The following is a 19,776-nucleotide window of genomic DNA, read 5'->3' on the forward strand; positions in this document are numbered from 1 at the left end:
ATGTTGTGCTTGCACAGGGATCTCCTGTTTGTTCCCATAATTCCACTGTGTTGCTACAAAGAACAACCCCAATTGCTGCTTCTGTTGATCTGGTATCAAATGTTGCTTGAGCAATGGCTTTTTTCACTTGTGTGTGTTTCAGGGCTCCGGGCTAATTGCTAATTCAATTAAAAAAAAAAAAACATTTGCTATTTGCAATTAGCCTAAGAAGCCAGAACTTCATATTGTGTTTATATGTGGCTTCTTTAAATACTCTGGTGTGCAGATACAGATGTTTGGTCCATTGTCCATGGCTAGAAGCTTTTGCATATAGTTGTGTAAACCATTTCAGGCCTTTTGGTTAACAGGTAGCAAGCTAAGCAAAGTAAGCTGGACACAGGAATACTGTGTACTGCAAATGTTACAAATGTGAAGGTGGGGGGAGTGAATGTTGAATCGCATCATAACCACAAACTTGACCTGATTTAAACCAGATTGTGTGATGTTTCAGTTGTTCCAATGCGATGTTGGTAACACGTTAGATTAGAGAACACTATTCACTATTAACTAGTTGCTTATTAGCATGTATTTTACTAGCATATTGGCTGTTTATTAGTACTTATAAAGGACATATTAATCCCTTATTTGACATGACAATATTCTAGATCCCTCAACCCTGCCATATACCAAAACATAACTACTGCAAACAACTACCTTGCTTGCTATCAGTAAGCAGCAAATTAGAAGTTTATCAAGGATAAAGTGAATGTGTGTTCACTAATATGAAGTGTTACTATGATATAAGTCAGTGGCTGAATCCCACATGTGTCATTATCTAACTGTTTGTCTCTCGAAAACCAGGAGGCAGGTGGAAGAGAAGCATCGTTGGCAGATCCAGGTGCAATGTGGTGCGATGTCACTCCAAAATCGCCACGCTCTGAAATTAGACTGCACAGAGGTAAGACTTTCTCACTTCCCTCTCTCTCTCTCACCGTGAACTGCATTCAGCTTCCATTTAGATCACATCCTTTTCTGTCTCTCTCTTTCTCTCTCTCTCTCTCTCTCTTTCTCTCTCTCTCTCTCTCTCACTCTCTCTCTCTCTCTCTCTCTCTCTCATTTATACATTTCTGAGTCTTGCCAATCAACCCATCTTAAAACTGCTCTTAACCATTCTTCTTCAAACATAGTTTTAGCTAAACCGACACATGTATCTAGCATAGTCTCAATTTTATGACTTCTGTTTTGCTTAAAACTAATTAGTTGTGTTCTATGTTGTGTTTCACTCTTAGGGTTAGTGATTTGATCAAACCTCTTAACACAAAGTAGTAAAGGGATAGTTCACCCAAAAAATGAAAATTATCCCCTAATTGACTCGCACTCAAGACATTATTGGTGTATATGACAATATTTTTTCATCCAATCTGAGTCATATAAAAAAAAATTATGGCTCTTCCAAGCTTTATAATGGCAGTGAATGGGGTGTTTTTCTATGAATAGTCTGAAAGAAGTCCAATAAAGCGCATCAATCCAAGAAAAAATAGTGCCTCACATGGTTCCAGGGGGTAAATAAAGGCCTCCTGCAGCAAATCGATCTGTTTTTATAAGAAAAAATACCCATCTTTGAAACTTTATAAATCATAAATAACCTTCCGCTAACTGTCGTACGCGAGTTCATTCCGGCGGATGATGTAGGACGAAGTGTAAGGTCCAGTGAAAAGTGACAAATGCGGAAGAGTAGAGGAGAGAGGAAAATTAGAAGCACGAATTAGAAGCACAAAACGAGGATTTGTAAAGAAAAATAGGAGGGTTTCGACATGAGCCAAGAGGAGACTGGTTTTCCAAATTCTCAGCGGACATCACGCTACGACAGCATCCTACATCATCAAACTTTTAAGAAAGATTTATAAACTTTTAAATATGGATATTTTTCTTGCAAAAATGAATCGATTTGCTTTAGGAGGCCTTTATGCGTCTCCCGGAGCCGTGTAGGACGCTTTTTACGATGGATGGATGCGCTTTATTGGACTTCTTTTGGACTATTGACAAGAAATACTCATTCACTGCCATTTTAAAGCTTGGAGGAGCCAGGATATTTTTTTTTTATATAACTCTAATTGTATAAGCCATATACACCTAGGATGACTTGAGGGAGTGTAAATCATGGGGTAATTTTAATTTATGGGTGAATTACCCCTTTAAAGTTTGGCGTGTAATATATTCAGAACTGGCTTGTTGAAGAGTGCTGTTACTTTTTGATGTGATCAGACATTTAATTTAATTGAAAACCCATATATTTGCATTTATGGATACTTGAGTAATATAAAGTAACCATCATTTCCTTCAAGGACACCCCCAAAAGGTGGTTTTCCCAAAGGTTAGCTCCTTTTTCTTCATATTTGCCCTTCATATATCACACAGAGGTTGTGAAGTGTCCAGTTTCCTTTGCTCTGCCCTTGATTGTTGCTACAGATGGTCTTGATCCTCTCTAACGAGATGAACACATCTCACTCCTGGAGCTTAACACAGACACGACTGACACCTATTAGCACCACTGATTGATTATACAGCTCTGTTTTACACTATATTCCTCGCACACCCTCTTCCAACTCATCTAGAAACAGGAAATTGATTCTGATGACTTCAGGGTGCTGACCTTTGACCCGATGACCCTGACAGATGCTTGGGTCGTGCTGTCAGACTCCATTATACAGAACAGCATGCATGTCCAGTAAAGAGTGCTGGAAAAATACAGTGGCGTGCGTTTTGGTGCTTTTGTGTTTTGCTATACATCTACTTTTATCTTTGCAGTTGCATTTATCCATTAAGTAGACACTTTTATCTACTTTTGTCTTTCTTCCTGTCGTTCTCACTCTGTACGGATGAATCATGTGCACACGTTTCTGTAGCGGCTCATGGCAGCTTAGGATCAGGAGGTTTTAGTATGATTACCTCACTTAAGGACACGCCTGGGCCGCACCATTATGGTTTTCAGGCAGGGATGACCACAAGCATCAGGTTACTGACAGTAATGTTTCCCAAGCGTAATGAATTCAGCTTCACGAAATGTGATAAAGGCATGTCCAGATCAACCACCAGTGTGTTGCTGCGTAAATCCTAGAGGTGTAAGTCACATGATATGTCCTGTGAAATAATCTCTTGACTCCTTGGTGATACAGAGGCCAGAACATCTGGAGAAGATGAGGTGAGAGTGTTTGTTGCCCTCTTCCCGTATGATCCTGCATTCATGTCCCCCAATCCTGACGCCGCTGAAGAGGAGCTTCCCTTTAAAGAGGGCCAGATTATCAAGGTATGACTCAGTTTGAAGTGATTTCACACATGCATTTATTATTCTTTAATGTGAAATAATAGTCAATAATAGACGTGGAACAGTTTAAACTCAACCTTTGGACAAAAGAATTGAATTGAATATATGTTTTGAATCACATGTGACCCTGGAGCACTAAAGCAGTCGTAAGTTGCTTTGGTATAGTTTTAGCAATAGCCAAAAAAACTCTATGGATCAAAAATAGGTTTTTCTTTTATGCCAAAAATCATTAGGATATTAAGTAAAGATTGTGTTTCGTTTTCTACCATGAATATATCAAAACTTAATTTTTGACTAGTAATATGCAAAGATAAGAATTAATTTGTACAACTTTAAAGATGATTTTCTCAATATTTAGATTTTTTTGCACCCTCAGATTCCAGATTTTCAAATAGTTGTATCTCAGCCAAATATTGTCCGATCCTAACAAACCATGCATCAATGGAAAGATTATTTATGCAGATTATTTATCGAAAAAATTACACGTAAGACTGGTTTTTAGTTCCAGGGTCACATATTTGATACATCAGGTTTTTATGGCTCATATAGTATGATCAGTTTTATTCAGAGGCCCAAAATAAGCAGAAATATGCAAATTGGTGCAGATGCTAATATTTATATGACCAAAAAATGATGAAATTCTGATGATTGTAATGTAAATAAATGAGCAGATACTTACATACAATTATATTAATAGTAGTCATCACTCTTTATGTGCCATTAAATGTCTTCTTAAGATTAGATATAAATACTTATTTTGATAAAAGGTCAGGTTGAGGCCTTATAAATTTTATAAAGTTGGCTTTATAGGTAAAACTGCATAGACAGAAATGCTTACACACTGTAAATTCTCACCCACATTAGCTTACATCTGTAGTGCATAACATTAGTATAATTCACAGAAAACATGATTTTGTTGTTCTTAAAGCATCTGAAACAGAGTAAAGTTGCAGTGTTTCTGCTCCGCAGGTTTATGGGGACAAAGATGCAGATGGTTTCTACCGAGGCGAGCTGGGTGGCCGTCGTGGCTTTGTGCCGTGTAACATGGTTTCAGAGATCCAGGTTGATGATGAGGAGACCAGAGACCAGCTCCTGAAGCAGGGCTTCCTCTCCACCGAGGCGTCGATGGAGAAGATAGGTATGATTATCACAAAATACCTGTGTGTGCAATGACATTTTAGTTCTTATTTGATTCCTGAGCATATGCTAACATCAAACTCAGCTGAAATCATTCAAAAGCATTAGCATAGCGTCGCTGCCTAGCCTCACAAAGTGCTGTCTAGATAGAAAACTGACTAGGTTTTGGAGCAGAGCTGTAGTCTGACTGGCATTTATTTGAGGTCACATTATTTGTTTCTAAAATCAAAATAAATCTCTTAACTCCCTGTAATCGTTCAACGAACAAGCCGTGATTCAGCATAGCTAGAATCACATCTGTAGACACGAGCTTTAAAATATGTTTCCAGGTCACAGCTTTGAGGAACTTAAAATCAAGTCTTTAAATGATAGCAGTGCTTTTATGTAATCCATAAAGATGCATGCAGTGGTTTTTCTCTGTTTTTTTTTTGCAAAACCATTGCTTTTTCATGCATTAGTCAATTAATATTTTTTTTTTATCTTTGTCAGACTTAGTGTATTTGTGTCTTTAGGTTTCAGTTACAATGTAGATTGTTAAACGATAATCAAATAGATTTTTCTCCACTTCAGTAGCACTTACAAACACCAAACTTTACAGTTTTATTCCTATCTATATTGGGAAATATGTACTGAATTTTTATATATTATTCACCTGATTCACATTACATTTTATCCCTAAAAACATGGTGAAATTATTTTTTTTTTCTGTATTTTGACTGTATTTTCCGATTTACAGAGTAATAAAAATAGAAATACAAAAAAAAAAAAAACATTAAAATGTGAACGAAATTACCAAGATTTTTAACCTGGCTTTGTCCAGTGTTCTGGAAATATATATGTAAATGAGTGCATATTTAATTATATTATAATGTGTCATTTATTAGCATATTTCAGCTTGTCTTAAAGCAGTGTGATTAATTAACTGTGGAAGTATAGTGAAATTTATCAGTTAAACATTTTTTACTTTTCACTGGTAGTGTCTTGCCTTAAAAAGTGTTGCATGTGAAGAAATGAATAGCATAAAATGATGTAAAAAATAAAAAAAAGTCATAAGCCTAATGAAGTTGTGAAGTGTATATGCATATTATGGATCTGGTTTCCCAGGATGCTTTGCTGCAGGGGTGGATCAGCTCTTTCTTTCCTCCTCTCTCACCGTGGCACCTCATTGCTGATGCTTATTCTTGTTTTTGCTTTTCTTTGGCTTCTCATTCATTCTTGTCTGCTACTTGTCTTTTTTTCCACGTGTCCTGTTTAAATGTCATAAAGACGCCCGCTTACATGCACAGCTTCCACACCGTCCCACTGCGCCGCCGAAACCTAGACGCTCCAAGAAAGGTGTGTGATTTCACCTGCGTTTGGTTTGCTGAACTCACTCCCATCAGCTTTCTGCTTCTGCCTCAGGAACTCTGACCAAAGGCCGACTAAAACATTAGATAAACTGAGTCTCACTAGTGTTATTTATGAATCGCAAAGACTTATAATTAACCTTTTAGTTACTGTCCAAATAAATGTTCCTGGTCTTATTGTGTGTGATTCAGTGCATGTTAGTGTAAAAAACTGATGCATCAAAATATACGAAAAACGGTGTAAACCAAAAATATCATGCTCAAGTCTATTAACAAGGCCACTAATAAATAACACTTCTAAAACATTTAAATTACAATGGCATGTGAATCAATCTCATTAATTTGTCTAATGATTATTAGAACTGTAACTGCTGTATTTCTCTTTTATAGACAAAAAGGACCTGAAAAAACAAATAGGCTAATAATAATAACAATCATTTATATATATATATATGTGTGTGTGTGTGTGTGTGTGTGTGTATATATATATGTATGTCTTCCTGTAGCTCAATTGGTAGCGCAAGGTTGGGGGTTCGATTCCCTGGGAACACGTGATAGGTAAAACATTGATAGACTTAATGCACTGTGTCCCTTTGGATAAAAGTGTCTACTAAATGCATAAATTTAATTTAATTGCATTTAATTGCATTTAATTCAATTTAATAATTTAATTTAATTTAATTTAATTTAATTTAATTTAATTTAATTTAATTTAATTTAATTAAAATATAAAAATATTAAAATATTAAAATATTAAAATATTAAAATTTTAAAATTTTAAAATTTTAATTTAAATTGAATATATATTGCCATTATGCCACAAATGCTTTTTTTTCTTGTTAAAAAAAAAAAAAAAAAAAATATATATATATATATATATATATATATATATATATATATATATATTATAATATTTATAATATTTATATTTAATATTTAATATATTTATTGTGGTAATTGACTTTTGTTTTGATAAATAAGCAAAAAAAAACACTAAATAAATAGATAAATTTACACATAAAAGCATTATAGTAGTAAGTAGAAACTGACTTTCGCAAATACTATTTTCCAAACTATGATAATAATAATATTAATAATACATAAATAATATATTAAATGCTATTATTTCAAGATAAATGAATAATAATAATAATAATAAATAAATAAATGAATAAAATATATAAAAATAATAATTGTATACAATCTAAAAGAACTTGGGATAATTGACTTTATGCCACAAATGCTGTTTTACTTTTTAGGAAAAAAAGGAGCTGAAAATTTAAATAATAAAAATGTTTAGTAATCATCTACCTCCTCTGTCTCTCAATAGTGAATTTATTTTATAGTGATTTTATATTTTTGTGTTAACCGACAGTGTCACAAACGCTGTCAAACGTAGCTTGTGTTGAACCTGGAATGATTTCTATGTTCTAGTGTTTTCTAATGTTTGGACAGCTCACCATCTCTCTGAAGATGACTTCCTGAAGTGTGTGTGTGTGTGTGTGTGTGTGTGGTTCACGAATGCTGCAATAATAACCTCAAGGCTTCTGTGGCTGGTTGTTTTGTTTTGTTTCGTCCTCATGAGCCCAAGTGTCAATCAAGGTCAGACAGCCAATCAGATTGTGTCTAACCCTTCCCTCCCGCCCACTTTTGTCCTCCTCCAGTGGAGTCGGCTGCGGTGTTGGACGACACGTCTGCTGTCGACTGCTTCAGTCAAGGTTTGAGCTGCTCCTGTCCCGTCCTGTTTCCAGCCGCATGTGACTGACAGTTTAACACATGTCCTGTTAAATCATCCTCATCTCTGATCTAACCACTAATCATCTCTCAGTCTCTCATTTGACAGCTGTGCTCATCTCTTCTGTCTTACTTCACTTTGCATGTCATTTCTGTCACGAACGTAAAAGTGTTTCTCTTGAAGAGTGTCATTAAGTGCCTTTCTCGTCTGTTTATAATGCAGGAGGTTTACCAGAAGTGTTTGTTTTTTACACAAATGAGACCGAGTTTCTTTCATGTCTGTCTCTGAACCATTTAATTAATGGTTTAATTAACTTGCACAGCTAGATTGTCTTTAAACGATTCCCCTGCCGTGTCACTTGTTGACCTGAAACTGATGACTGATGGGTTTCACTACAGCTAGTTGTGTTCTGCTATGAATTGTAGTCTAACTTTATACATTAATGCGTAAAATCATGCTTACATAAAGCTAGATGTTTGCATAGCATATGTATCAGACTTACAGTAAATCAGTAATATTGTGAAATATTATTACAAGTTAAAATAACAGTTTTTGGTTTGAATATATTTGAATATATAATTAATGTATGTGATGAAATGCTGAATTTTCAGCAACCGTTATGACACTGAAGACTGGAGGAATGATGCTGAAAAATTCAGCTTTGATCACAGGAATAAATTACATTTTAAAATACATTTCAAATAGAAAACAGTTATTTTAAATTGTAATAACATTTCACAATATTACATTATTTTGTTACACAGTAATTACTGCAAACTTTTGACTGGTGTATGTCTATTCTATATTTTGTCAAGTTTATGACTAACTTTTTAAATAATAAGGCTTTTTATGCAGATTTTTTTTTCTAACCATGTAATCTACATGCAAATAAAAATCTAATAAATATATTGCAAAATATGCAAATGCAAATAAATATATCAAATAAATATATCATGCAAATAAATATATCAATTAATTCATTGAAATTGTCAATCTGGACAAAATGGCTATTAATCATTCAATCAAATAAACAGCAAATATTAACATAGTTGTAAATAATGCACACAATTCTAGAATCAAAAGCAATTAATTATAAAAAAAAATAGAAAAATAGTCTTATTTAAATGTTCTTTGTGTTCTCCATGTCGTAGAGGTATGTATGTAGAGCTCCTCGAAAAACACACACTTGGAGATTAACTAATTCTGAATCTGACAGATTATGATATAATTGTGATAAACATTTCGTGTTTTGAGAGCCATTCCTTCAGAGACACCAAACATCACCAGATAAACCTAGAATACTGTGAATACAAATGTATCAAATGTTCGATATCAGATAAATATGTATTTTCTGGCATTTCTGTCACTTTCTGTGTCATTTTCACCTTGAGCGCTGCTTCATTTCCAAATTAGGATCTTTACAGATGTTGTGTTTGACCTGCAGACCTCAGTCGCTCCGGCGGCCCGATGGGGAGCTCCAGACCTCGCAGGATGGTGGCCATCTTTGATTACGACCCGAGAGAGAGCTCTCCTAATGCAGACATAGAGGTGACATTATAGCTATGACAGACAGATCCTTATTCTAGTCTACAGTAGTCTAATGATGGGTTTCTCCAGGCTGAACTGACCTTCAGCGCCGGCGACGTCATCTATGTGCTCGGTGACATGGACGACGACGGCTTCTACTACGTGAGTCTGTCTTTTTAATATATTGATAATAAATAGAGTGAAAGTTGACACAATCATGGCCATACAACATTGAGGTTTTTTTTGGTAGAGCATTGTGTTAGTTGCACAAGGTTGTGGGTTCGATTCCTCGGGAACACATGTTAGGTAAAAAATGTTAGCCTGAATGCACTGTAAGTCGCTTTGGATAAAAGCATCTGCTAAATGCTTAAATGTAATTTATTTAATTTTAATATATTTAATTTAAAATTGAGAAGTAACCCATTGCTTTTAAATGTACAACAAAATATCTGAGTTACTTTTTCAAATAAGTAATGCAAGTTACTTTGTTTTTCCATTTAGTCACTGAGAAATTGGAAGTAAGGTGCATTCCTTCAGCCTGAGGCTGATTCATTTCACTTTTGGTGTCAAAGGGCCTTTAGAGGGTCATGAAACCCCCTGTTTTGGCACCGGTTATTTCTCAGCACAATTTTGAATAATGCACAAAAAAGTGGGCGTGATGCGCTGAAGAGGGGAGACGGGCAACACACAGCTTCAGTTTGATTCAAGCAGTTTCATTTCACCCACATTCAGTTAAAAACATGAATAAATGTACGCCATTTGCATGTGCACTTTGCATCAAAAACATAAATGAACTCGCTGTTGCACCAACTTATTTTGCGGCGTTTATATAAGCCTTTTGATTGGTTGCATCAAGTTACACTCACTAAGTGCATGAACTGCATTTGTGCTGGACTCAAAAACAAAAAAGCCTTCCATCCATGAACATTTCTCTCAGTTAGTGTACGCGTGCTCACAGTCTGAAGCGTGTCACACATGTTGTCGTGTATAATTAAGCCAAGCATGTAATCTTATCACAGGATAAGAAAACAGCAGGCTCATGAATCATTATGAGACACAGACGCGTCATAAAAGTGATATAGTCCTTTGCCACGTCGCAAACTGTGTCCATACCAGGTAACAAAATTAATGCAAAAGTAATTAATGCATTACTTTTCATAAAAAGTATCGAAGTAACCCACTTAGTTGCTTTTTTATGGAGTAACACAATATTGTAATGCATTGCTTTTAAACTAGTCGAGCATGAATTTCAGCACAGAGATTGAGTTTTAACACTCTAACAGTGAGATAGATGCATATAGCTAAACATTGAATGTTTGTCTGCGTTATGATCAAAATATCCAGGGATGCGTGCAACTCAGAGCTGTTTTCAGCACATTAGGTTAAGAATGAGGGTGTGCATATTGTGAATTAATTTAATGAACTTTAAATATTTACAGTATTTTTTGTTTCTTTATCAATTTCTCTTAATTCGTCTCCTTCTTTATTTATAATATTATTAAGTATTATTATACATACTTTTAGTTTTGATAACACTTTAAAATAGCCTTCCTTAGACCAATTCATTATTTTTATTTTTTTACAACTTTTATGAATAATTTATGTAATGTTAGTTAATAAAAATCCACTTGATCATAGTTAGTTCATGTTAGCTAAGTTTTGATTTTAAAAATGCATTAGTACAGGTTGAAATTATATTTTAAATAGCCTTTTTATATAAATTTATAAATAATAACTTTTTAATTTTAGTTTTAATAATTAATGTGCTTTTGATATTTTTATTAGTTTTGTTGTTGTTGTTGTTATTATTATTAATTTAAAAAATATTACTATTCAGGTTTTATTTATTATTTAAGATAAAGCTTTCGTTTTATTCTTCACAATTTTTGTGCTTTATATTAAACTTATTTCACTTATTACCAGAGCAACATTTCTAGTTTTCATTTTAAGGTTTTCATCTAATATTTATATTTAGTTTTATTTCAGCTTAATTTCAAATAACCGTTTTAAATAGTTTTTTTTTATTATCATTTGTTTTATTTTTTCCAATAATCTGACAAGAGACCTCCCAAGTGTCTGCTTCCTCTTTATAGTGATATCAATGCATTATCTGTTTTAAAAAATATATTTATTTTATTTACCCACTCAAATATTGTCATTCCAAAACCAAAAGTCATTTTTTATTACATTTTTCTTGTTTAAAAAGTCTAGTGTTATCTAAAATTAAGATAATTATCTCAGCTATTGATTAAATGCAGGACAAGTGCACATACTGTATGTAGTGTAAATGTATCCCAGAATCGCTCAGTTTTGGGACCTCAGTATTTCTGGGCATGAACACGTTTTACTGAATGACTGAGCAAACAGCAATGCATGATGGGTATGTGTTGTGTTCAGGGGGATCTGAATGGACACAAAGGCCTCGTGCCGTCCAACTTCCTGCAAGCTTTTCCAGAGACGGAAGAGGACACTGTGCGAGTGGAGCACACGGAGACAGAGAAGCGCAGGGATACACAGGTGTGTGTGTGTGTGTGTGTGTGTGAGAGAGAGAAAGAGAGAGAGTGTGTGTGTGTGTGTGCGCATGTTTTTGTGACATATCAGGACACAACTCTGTATAATGACATGGGTATGACACAGGTATTACAAGGAGAGGGTGACTTATGAGGACATAACCCATGTCCCCATTTTTCAAAATGCTTTTAAATCATACAGAATGAGTTTTTTTTAGAAAGTAAAAATGCACAAAGTTTCCTGTGAGGGTTAGGGTTAGGTGTAGGGTTGGTGTAGGGCAATAGAAAATACAGTTTGTACAGAATAAAAACCATTACACCTATGGGATGAACACACTTTACACAAAAACAAACGTGTGTGTGTGAGTGAGTGAGTGTGTGTGTGTGTGTGTGTTGTATGGATTACTGTTAATTATTGCATGCTCTTTCCATTCTGTTCTGTCCGTCATTGATTAACAGCATTAGTTTCTCCAGCTGTCGTTTGTTCTGCATGTCGTCTTATGTGTGTTTGTTTTATTTTTGCATGGTTTTCAGAAGCAGAGGAGAGGTGTTCACTTTAAACAGTGACCGTAAGTGTTTGACAGATCTGCAGTAAACCCTCGCTAGCATCTCCTCTGCCCCATTAGAAGATATATATATATATATATATATATATATATACACTATATGACTCTGAACAGGACACTGAGACAAACCTCTTTTTCCAAACCTCTATGACTGACTTTTTGACTATTTATAGTTTTTGTTCATATTTTAGATAACATAATAACCCTGGTTTGGACACCAATATTCTTCAAAATAGAATTTTTTGTGTTCTACACGAGGCTGAGAAAATTATGACAGGAATTAAATTTTTTTGTTGAACTAGCCCTTTAAAATCATAGTGAGATACATGCCTCAGTGAGTTTGATTTGTCATTTAAGCAAATTTGATGGCTGGTTTGTTACTTAATTTTAATCTGAATTTTATTTCATTTTATAAACTCTCATGTAATTGGTAGAAAGTTAACTCTCTTAGCTTTCTTAATGACCGTCTTAAATAATAACTTACCAGAAACAGTTTTCAAATCTTTATCATTTGTGACCCTGGAGCACAAAAGCAGTCCTAAGTCTCTGGGGTATATTTACAAAAATACATTGCATAGGTCAAAATTATCAATTTTTCTTTAATGACAGAAATCAGTAGGATATTAAGTAAAAATCATGTTCCATGAAGAAATTTTGTAAATTCCCTACTGTAAATATATATAAATATATATATGTGTATATATATATATATATATATATATATATATATATATATATATATATATATATATATATATAAACTTAATTTTTTGATTAGTAATATGCATTGCTAAGAATTCATTTGAACAACTTTAAAGATGATTTTCTCAATATTTAGTTTTTTTTTTTTTGCACCCTTAGATTCCAGATTTTCTAGTAATTGTATATTGATCCAAATATTGTCTGATCCTAACAGACCATACTTCAATGTAAAATATTATTTATTCAGCTTTCAGATGATCTATAAATCTCAATTTCGAAAAATTTACAATTGACAGTGGTCCAGGGTCACTTATGTGCATTTAAACAGCTTGTGTAATTTTAATTCTTTTCTTTCCTTTTTTTCTTGTTTTGAATGACATGACATGGTATTAAAATCTCAGCTACCGTATTTTCCGGACTATAAGTCGCACTTTTTTTTCATAGTTTGGCTGGTCCTGCGATTTATAGTCAGGTGCGACTTATCAAAATTAATTTGACATGAACGAAGAGAAATTAACCAAGAGAAAACATTACCATCTACAGCCGCCAGAGGGCGCTCTATGCTGCTCAGTGCTCCTGTATCCTACACTGAAGACATAGAACGCCCTCTAGCGGCTGTAGACGGTAATGTTTTCTCTTGGTTCTAAATAAATGCGACTTATAGTCCAGTGCGACTTATAGTCTGAAAAATACGGGACTTGCCCACCTTCACTTCTGGTCTGTTTTTCTCCCAGGTGAGCCAGACAGAATCGTCTGAGCATCTTGTTCCCGTATGCTCCTCTCAACTAGACCTGAATCCACCAGCTCAGCCAGAACTCAATCCTGAGCAGAAACCGACCCTGAGCTCATCTCTGCCCGCCTCCCAGTCCGAGAAAAAGAAGAAAGGCTTCTTCTCCAAGGGCAGGAAGCTCTTCAGAAAGCTGGGCTCCAGCAAGAAGGAGTAGCTGTGAGCCTGAAGATCTACAGATTGCACTTTTTCTCGTATGTGGTGTCAGTTTGAGTGTGTGTCCGACTCCGTCCAGTAGGAGAATCGTTCTCATTCTCTGATGTTTGCCATAATAACGCAGATTTACCAGCGCTTTCATGTGTCAGACTGTTTATTCCTTTCAAATATAATCGCAATGCATGTGCAAGCTGGGAAATGGGTTTAAACCCATTAAATGCCTGTTGAAAAGCTATAAAAATACTCATTTAATGAGTAAAAAGATAGCGATATATTCTAAATAAACACTTAACTTCAATATAACCGCATTTAGACATGAACTAATCATCTGCTAGTGTTCACAAACATCATACACACTAAAATAAAGCAAAGGTTGGCGACAAAATAATTTTTTGTCACTACAAATATATTTTGCACTACAAATAGGGTCCAAGACTGCCTTTATCCGGATAAAGGTAGAGGAATACAAACCGGTTAGTTCGTTAAACCAATACAGACTGAACTGAATTCACATTTTTGCATATTAATTCATTCATTTTTACTGGCGAAAATCTGAATGATCACCGACTGGCCAAAACCTTTTCATATCCATCTCACAATATTTTCCGCAGTTTCAGATTATTGAATTGTTGTTGTATTCTACTTAAAATATTGTTTTATTATATTCTACACACTACTGTGTGGAAGCCACTGAATAAAAAATAAAATAAAGGTTTTCGCGACTTTTTATCTCGTGATTCAGACTTTTTCTCACGAGTTCACATCTCACAATTGTGACTTTTTTTCTCAAAATTCCAAGATATAAACTTTACATTTAAAGTTCTAAAGTTGGAATTGCGGAATCCAAATTTGCAGTGCTTTTCTCACAATTCGGACTTTTCTCGCAATTCTGACTTGTCTCGCAATTCTGACTTGTCTCGCAATTCTGACTTTTCTCGCAATTCTGACTTTTCTCGCAATTCTGACTTTACTCTCAATTCTGGCTTTTCTCGCAATTCTGACTTTACTCGCAATTCTGACTTTTCTCACAATTCTGACTTTACTCTCAATTCTGGCTTTTCTCGCAATTCTGACTTGTCTCGCAATTCTGACTTTTCTCGAAATTCTGACTTTTCTCGCAATTCTGACTTGTCTCTCAATTCTGACTTTTCTCGCAATTCTGACTTTACTCGCAATTCTGACTTTTCTTGCAATTCTGACTTTTATGGATATAAAGTCCAATTCTGAGGGGGAAAAAAGACTATTTTCTTACATTTGTGAGTTTATATCCTAAAACTCACAGCTGCTACTTTACATCACACAATTCTTGACGTAATTTCTGAGAATTGCGTGATATAAAGTTTGAATTATCACACAATTCTGAGAAAAAAAAGGGTCTGCGATTAAAAGAAATAGTGAAATTAAAAGCCGCAATTACCTTTTTTATGTTTCATTCAGTTTGCAGAAACAGGCTTCCCATAAATTCAGCTTATTTTGGCCATCAGTTACATTTTCATGCATTTTAATTTTCATATCAATATAATTTGTTATTTGCATGCTAAAACAGCATTTCAATACAGAAAATGTTGATCTTTCTCTTTAAACATGATATTGTGCATCTGATGCTGCACTGAAGATTTTATTGTTCGTAGTGAACTGTTTTTTTTAGTTCAGCTTGGCCTTTTCGACATGGAACTCACTTTACAATTGCAACAATGATAATTCACTCATATATAATGTGTGATAAAGCATCAGAAACATTGGCTTCTTTCTGCATGAGCTCTGTCTTAACTTTCCTCCGTTTTAGGAGCGTTGTAATACAGACACAGCATGTGAGCACAACACCACACGCACTTCAGCTTCACACTGCTATGTAATGCGAGCGAAATGTGTGTTTTCTCTAGCGTGATCCGTTGGTTCTTGTGGTCTCACAGGGCTCACATGAAATCATTTCTCAGGTCGAAGCGCTCATCGGTTTCGCGTCTTAAGTCAGCTCTTGCTCTTCTCAGGCGAGACTGTCCAAACCACACGATCTTGCCAAAGCTTGAGGTGCTCTGCACATCACTAACAGCAACCAATCACAGAACGCCAGGCACTTGGAGGGGCGGAGCTAGAGCCCAAATGTCCTGACAGACAGGAAGTAGGTGACATTTTCAACCGTTTCTCAAACATAGTGTTATTGCAGATGGCAGATGTCATCAAACAAGCATCTTTAATCGTTTTATGAGTAGTGGTGCGCTGTACAGCCCCTAATATCAACTAGTCAGGTGATTTTCCCCTCGCTGCACTATATAATCCAGACGCATGCTGTGATTCCTGCCACAGCAAAGCTGAGGAACGCACAGGCCGCAGATCTTACCATCATAACTTCATATCCTAGGCCATAATAAAAACTAGCCTTATGAAACCTCGTTTAGTCTTAACTTCAAGTTTACTCCAGCTGTGTTTGTAATGACTGCATGCATGATGGGTTTCCATCTATACTCGGCCTTATTTATTCTATTTATGTGTCGTTGTAGTTGCACGTACCTTTGTTTTTGCCGTACATGAAGAAGGTATTTTTGTGATTTGAGGTGTGATATTTTCATACTGCGAGAACGAGACTCTATTCTTGTGTCTGTGTTGAAGGATGTTTTATTTTGTACATTTTTGTAATACGTTTTTTGGAAACTCACCTGTAAATATGGCTCCTTTTGGTAAAGTATTTTTTGGGTTTCTTTTGTGCATGCCGAAACTGTTTTTGGATGGTCACAGGGGCTTCTTGCTTGGTGGAGAAAGTCTTAGTGATTTACTTGAAGTGAAAGACTTGTTGCAATATGGACTTTTTACAGAAATAAAGTATATTTTTACATAACATGGGTTTCTGTTGTGATGGACTCATATAGCTATTTATATAAAAGATGTAATACGTAAAGGTTTTTATTTTTACATTTTCTGTTTTTATTTGAGTTTAGCAAGTAGTTTTTGTTTTTTATATGGTTTATATATGTCTTTATAGTTTTTATTCTTTATTTCAGTTTTAGTTTTTAATTTCAGTTGACGTTTTAAATAATGAAAAAAAAAACTTTTATGTTAAAATATATTTCAAGTAACAAAAATGTTTAATAAATAAAAAGTTTTTTGTTATTTCAGTAAAACAATTTTTTTTTAAATTATTTAAAATGATTATGTTTTTTATGTTTAATATATAAAAATTCAAGTAGCAAGAGACAATTTTTTTTTTTTCTTTTTTTTTTTTTTTTTACAATAATAACCTTATCTCGGAGACAAAAGTGTTTTATTTGTTTCTGTTTTATTGGAGTTAAAAAATGTAGACAACATGCATCATACAAGACATTTTCAATGATTTTACAACAACATCAATCAGAGAAAACCCCGGCTTTAGTTTCTACAAGCGTGCAGCCGTCTCACGTGGACGAGCATTGACACTATGAGACGTGCACGGCTTTACGAAACCAAGCCAGTTCCTCTTTTCTCTCTTTCCTGTGTTCAGTGTTGAGCGGCGTGAAGTTTCCCAGCAGCCAACAGTACACTCATCCATAAAGTAGGAAACACTACACTGTGGCGAGGGGTTTAGTAGTGCTTTCTACTTTATGGATGACTGCACTGTATGTCCAAACGTCCAGGTGTCCACGTCTCCTCTGGAGAAACGCTGGAGATCTCAAACTCCTATTTCACATAAACACACACACACACACACACACACTTCCACTTCTGCACAGCTCGTGAACCACACCCAAACTCTACACAGACTTCAAACTCTTAACGTTTCAGGAAATCGAGTTTGATTGATTGCTATCTGAACACACAACAGGCAAAGTAGAATTGTTTTGCAATGGAACTAGATTATTAAAAATACGTTATGAACAACAAATGTAATGCAACATGCATTTGTTGAATTATGTTAAAGTCCATACAGCAATTTTGTTTTGAAAATGAGTTAGTTCTAATGAAAACAATTTAAGAATAAACAATGCGTCATTCGTGAATGCTGGCGGTGGCAACACAAACGTCTTCCTCACATCAGATGGCAGCCATATTGATCGACATGAGTAAGCTTTTTCTTCCAAGTGTTTTATTACAGATATTTGTTTTAAAATGCTATTTTTTGGGGGGGGGGTTACAGTTGTTTTGTGTAAAAAAAAAAAAAAAAAATTTCAAAGATAGAAAATTTGCATTTTTTACATTTTTGTTAAACAGGAACTAGTGCACATGCATTCTTTTTAAAAAGAATTCTACACATTGTCCGTTAATAAATAATACTGAAAAACAATTGACAATCTATTGCATTACAAAAACTGACAAAAAAATATTTTAAATTTTTAAAGTGCATGTATGGAATCTCAATGGAGAGTTCGAACATTACAGTGAAAAACTGTTAAATATTTATGCTGAACATTAATGCAAAATCCTATGCACATTAAAGAAGAAACAAGAGAAACTGTACCAAATTAATCGCTTCCTGTTCCCTGCGCATCCCAGTATAACGATAACCATACGTTACCCATCAGAACTTGTATTTTATGGCTCAAATACATCCATACCTCTGTAGATCAAGCCCAGTAGGGCCATGTTTCCCTCTTTCTTCTTCTCCAGGGTTCTTCAGGCGTCTTCTTCTTCAGCCCAAGTAGAAATGGGCCTAAAACAGAAGTGGTGCTCGTATTTAACCTCGCTGCCAACCACGTGTTTCTCGACCACACAGGAAGAGGCATAACAGTCAGCGGCTTGCGCCTCATTTTCATTCGCTGCTCTTTTTGACCCCCGACTCGTTTAAGCACATGCTGATGTCCACACACACATACAGTATTCACGTATTCGCATTTCCTTCGCTGTGACGTGTTTGAATGCAGCGTTTATTTTACAGGTGCCGTTTCGGGAGAGAAGACGGATGCTTCAAAAAAAAAATAGACATTAAAATTAAATTAAATAGATCCAAAAAATGAATGATTTAATCACTCTGATACCTTCATGAATTTCTGTGGAACATAAAAAATATATTTTGAATTTCAGTGATGTTGGTAACCAAACAGTTGGGGGAAAAAATACTATGGAAGTCAATGGGTACCGTCAACTTTTTGGTTACCAGCATTCTTTAAAACATCGTATATTGTGTTTAGCAGACGAAAGAAACTCATTCAGGTTTGCAGGAACTTGATGGTGAGAAAATGAGAACCTTTTCCTTTTTGGGTGAACTGTCCCTTTAAGAGACTTCATTCGGGTTAATGCTCATTTGTGTTTTTTATTGTCAATCACTGAGGCCTGTTGCACTAGTGTGCTATTTTGCTCTATTTAAAAATGTATTTATTCATTTAGCAGACACTTTTGCGATTCATCTTCAAACGCAAGTGATTAAACTTCAAACACAAGCAGTTCTTTTTAAAATACAAGTAATTCATTTTAAAATAAAAGTGATTCATTTCAAAACACAAGCGACTCATCTTAAAATACAAGTGATGCATCTTAAAATATAAGCAATTCATTATAAAATACAAGTGATTCATCTCAAAACACAAGTGATTCAACTTGAAATACAAGCTACTGATGTAACAAAATGTTCAAAACTGAGGGACCAAATGTTTCACAAGTTGATGTTAAAACATGAAATGGTTCAAATGAACCTAAATGTCAAAGATGACTATTTCCCAGTCAGCATTCAGCCTTATCTTGCTTTCTGTTCTCCTGAGCTCTTTCGGTTTGTTCTCCCATTGCTAAAGAGTTGCAACACGAGGGGAAACGCCAAAGCGTGTCTCTTCAATCCCCTTCAGAGGGAAGTGAGCTATCAGCCGAGGCTAGATTATGAGTGAGGAAAGTGTGTGGGAGAAACGATGGCAGGAGTTTGCATTCAAAGCAGAATCCAGATCAATACACTCAGTTTAAAGAGTGTGGAATAGCCAGGTTATTAGTTCTGAAAGCATGCTAAAATGAAGTAAAGTTGACCTTAAAGAGGAGTAATGCAGATCTGGTACAGGAAGCGAACCGACTGTTATTTCCTGTGTGCAACACCTGCAAAAAAAACTGTGCATGCAT

The 19,776-nt window shown here is 35.0% G+C and overlaps 1 protein-coding gene across 1 annotated transcript in view; it reads left to right on the forward strand.

Moving 5' to 3' along the window:
* The window catches only part of LOC128014898 (peripheral-type benzodiazepine receptor-associated protein 1-like), a 92,678-nt gene extending 76,075 nt beyond the window's left edge, over positions 1–16,603 (forward strand). Inside the window, exons 27-35 of the mRNA XM_052598595.1 lie at positions 841–937; positions 3,156–3,286; positions 4,274–4,442; positions 5,708–5,776; positions 7,452–7,505; positions 8,967–9,070; positions 9,140–9,211; positions 11,447–11,566; positions 13,562–16,603. Coding sequence (XP_052454555.1) covers positions 841–937; positions 3,156–3,286; positions 4,274–4,442; positions 5,708–5,776; positions 7,452–7,505; positions 8,967–9,070; positions 9,140–9,211; positions 11,447–11,566; positions 13,562–13,771 — 1,026 coding nt within the window. The 3' untranslated portion in view covers positions 13,772–16,603. The remainder of the gene's footprint in view (positions 1–840; positions 938–3,155; positions 3,287–4,273; positions 4,443–5,707; positions 5,777–7,451; positions 7,506–8,966; positions 9,071–9,139; positions 9,212–11,446; positions 11,567–13,561) is intronic.
* The last annotated feature ends 3,173 nt before the right edge of the window (positions 16,604–19,776 follow it).

Source organism: Carassius gibelio, chromosome A5 (genome assembly GCF_023724105.1).
Source record: "Carassius gibelio isolate Cgi1373 ecotype wild population from Czech Republic chromosome A5, carGib1.2-hapl.c, whole genome shotgun sequence".
In the NCBI taxonomy this organism is placed as follows: domain Eukaryota; kingdom Metazoa; phylum Chordata; class Actinopteri; order Cypriniformes; family Cyprinidae; genus Carassius; species Carassius gibelio.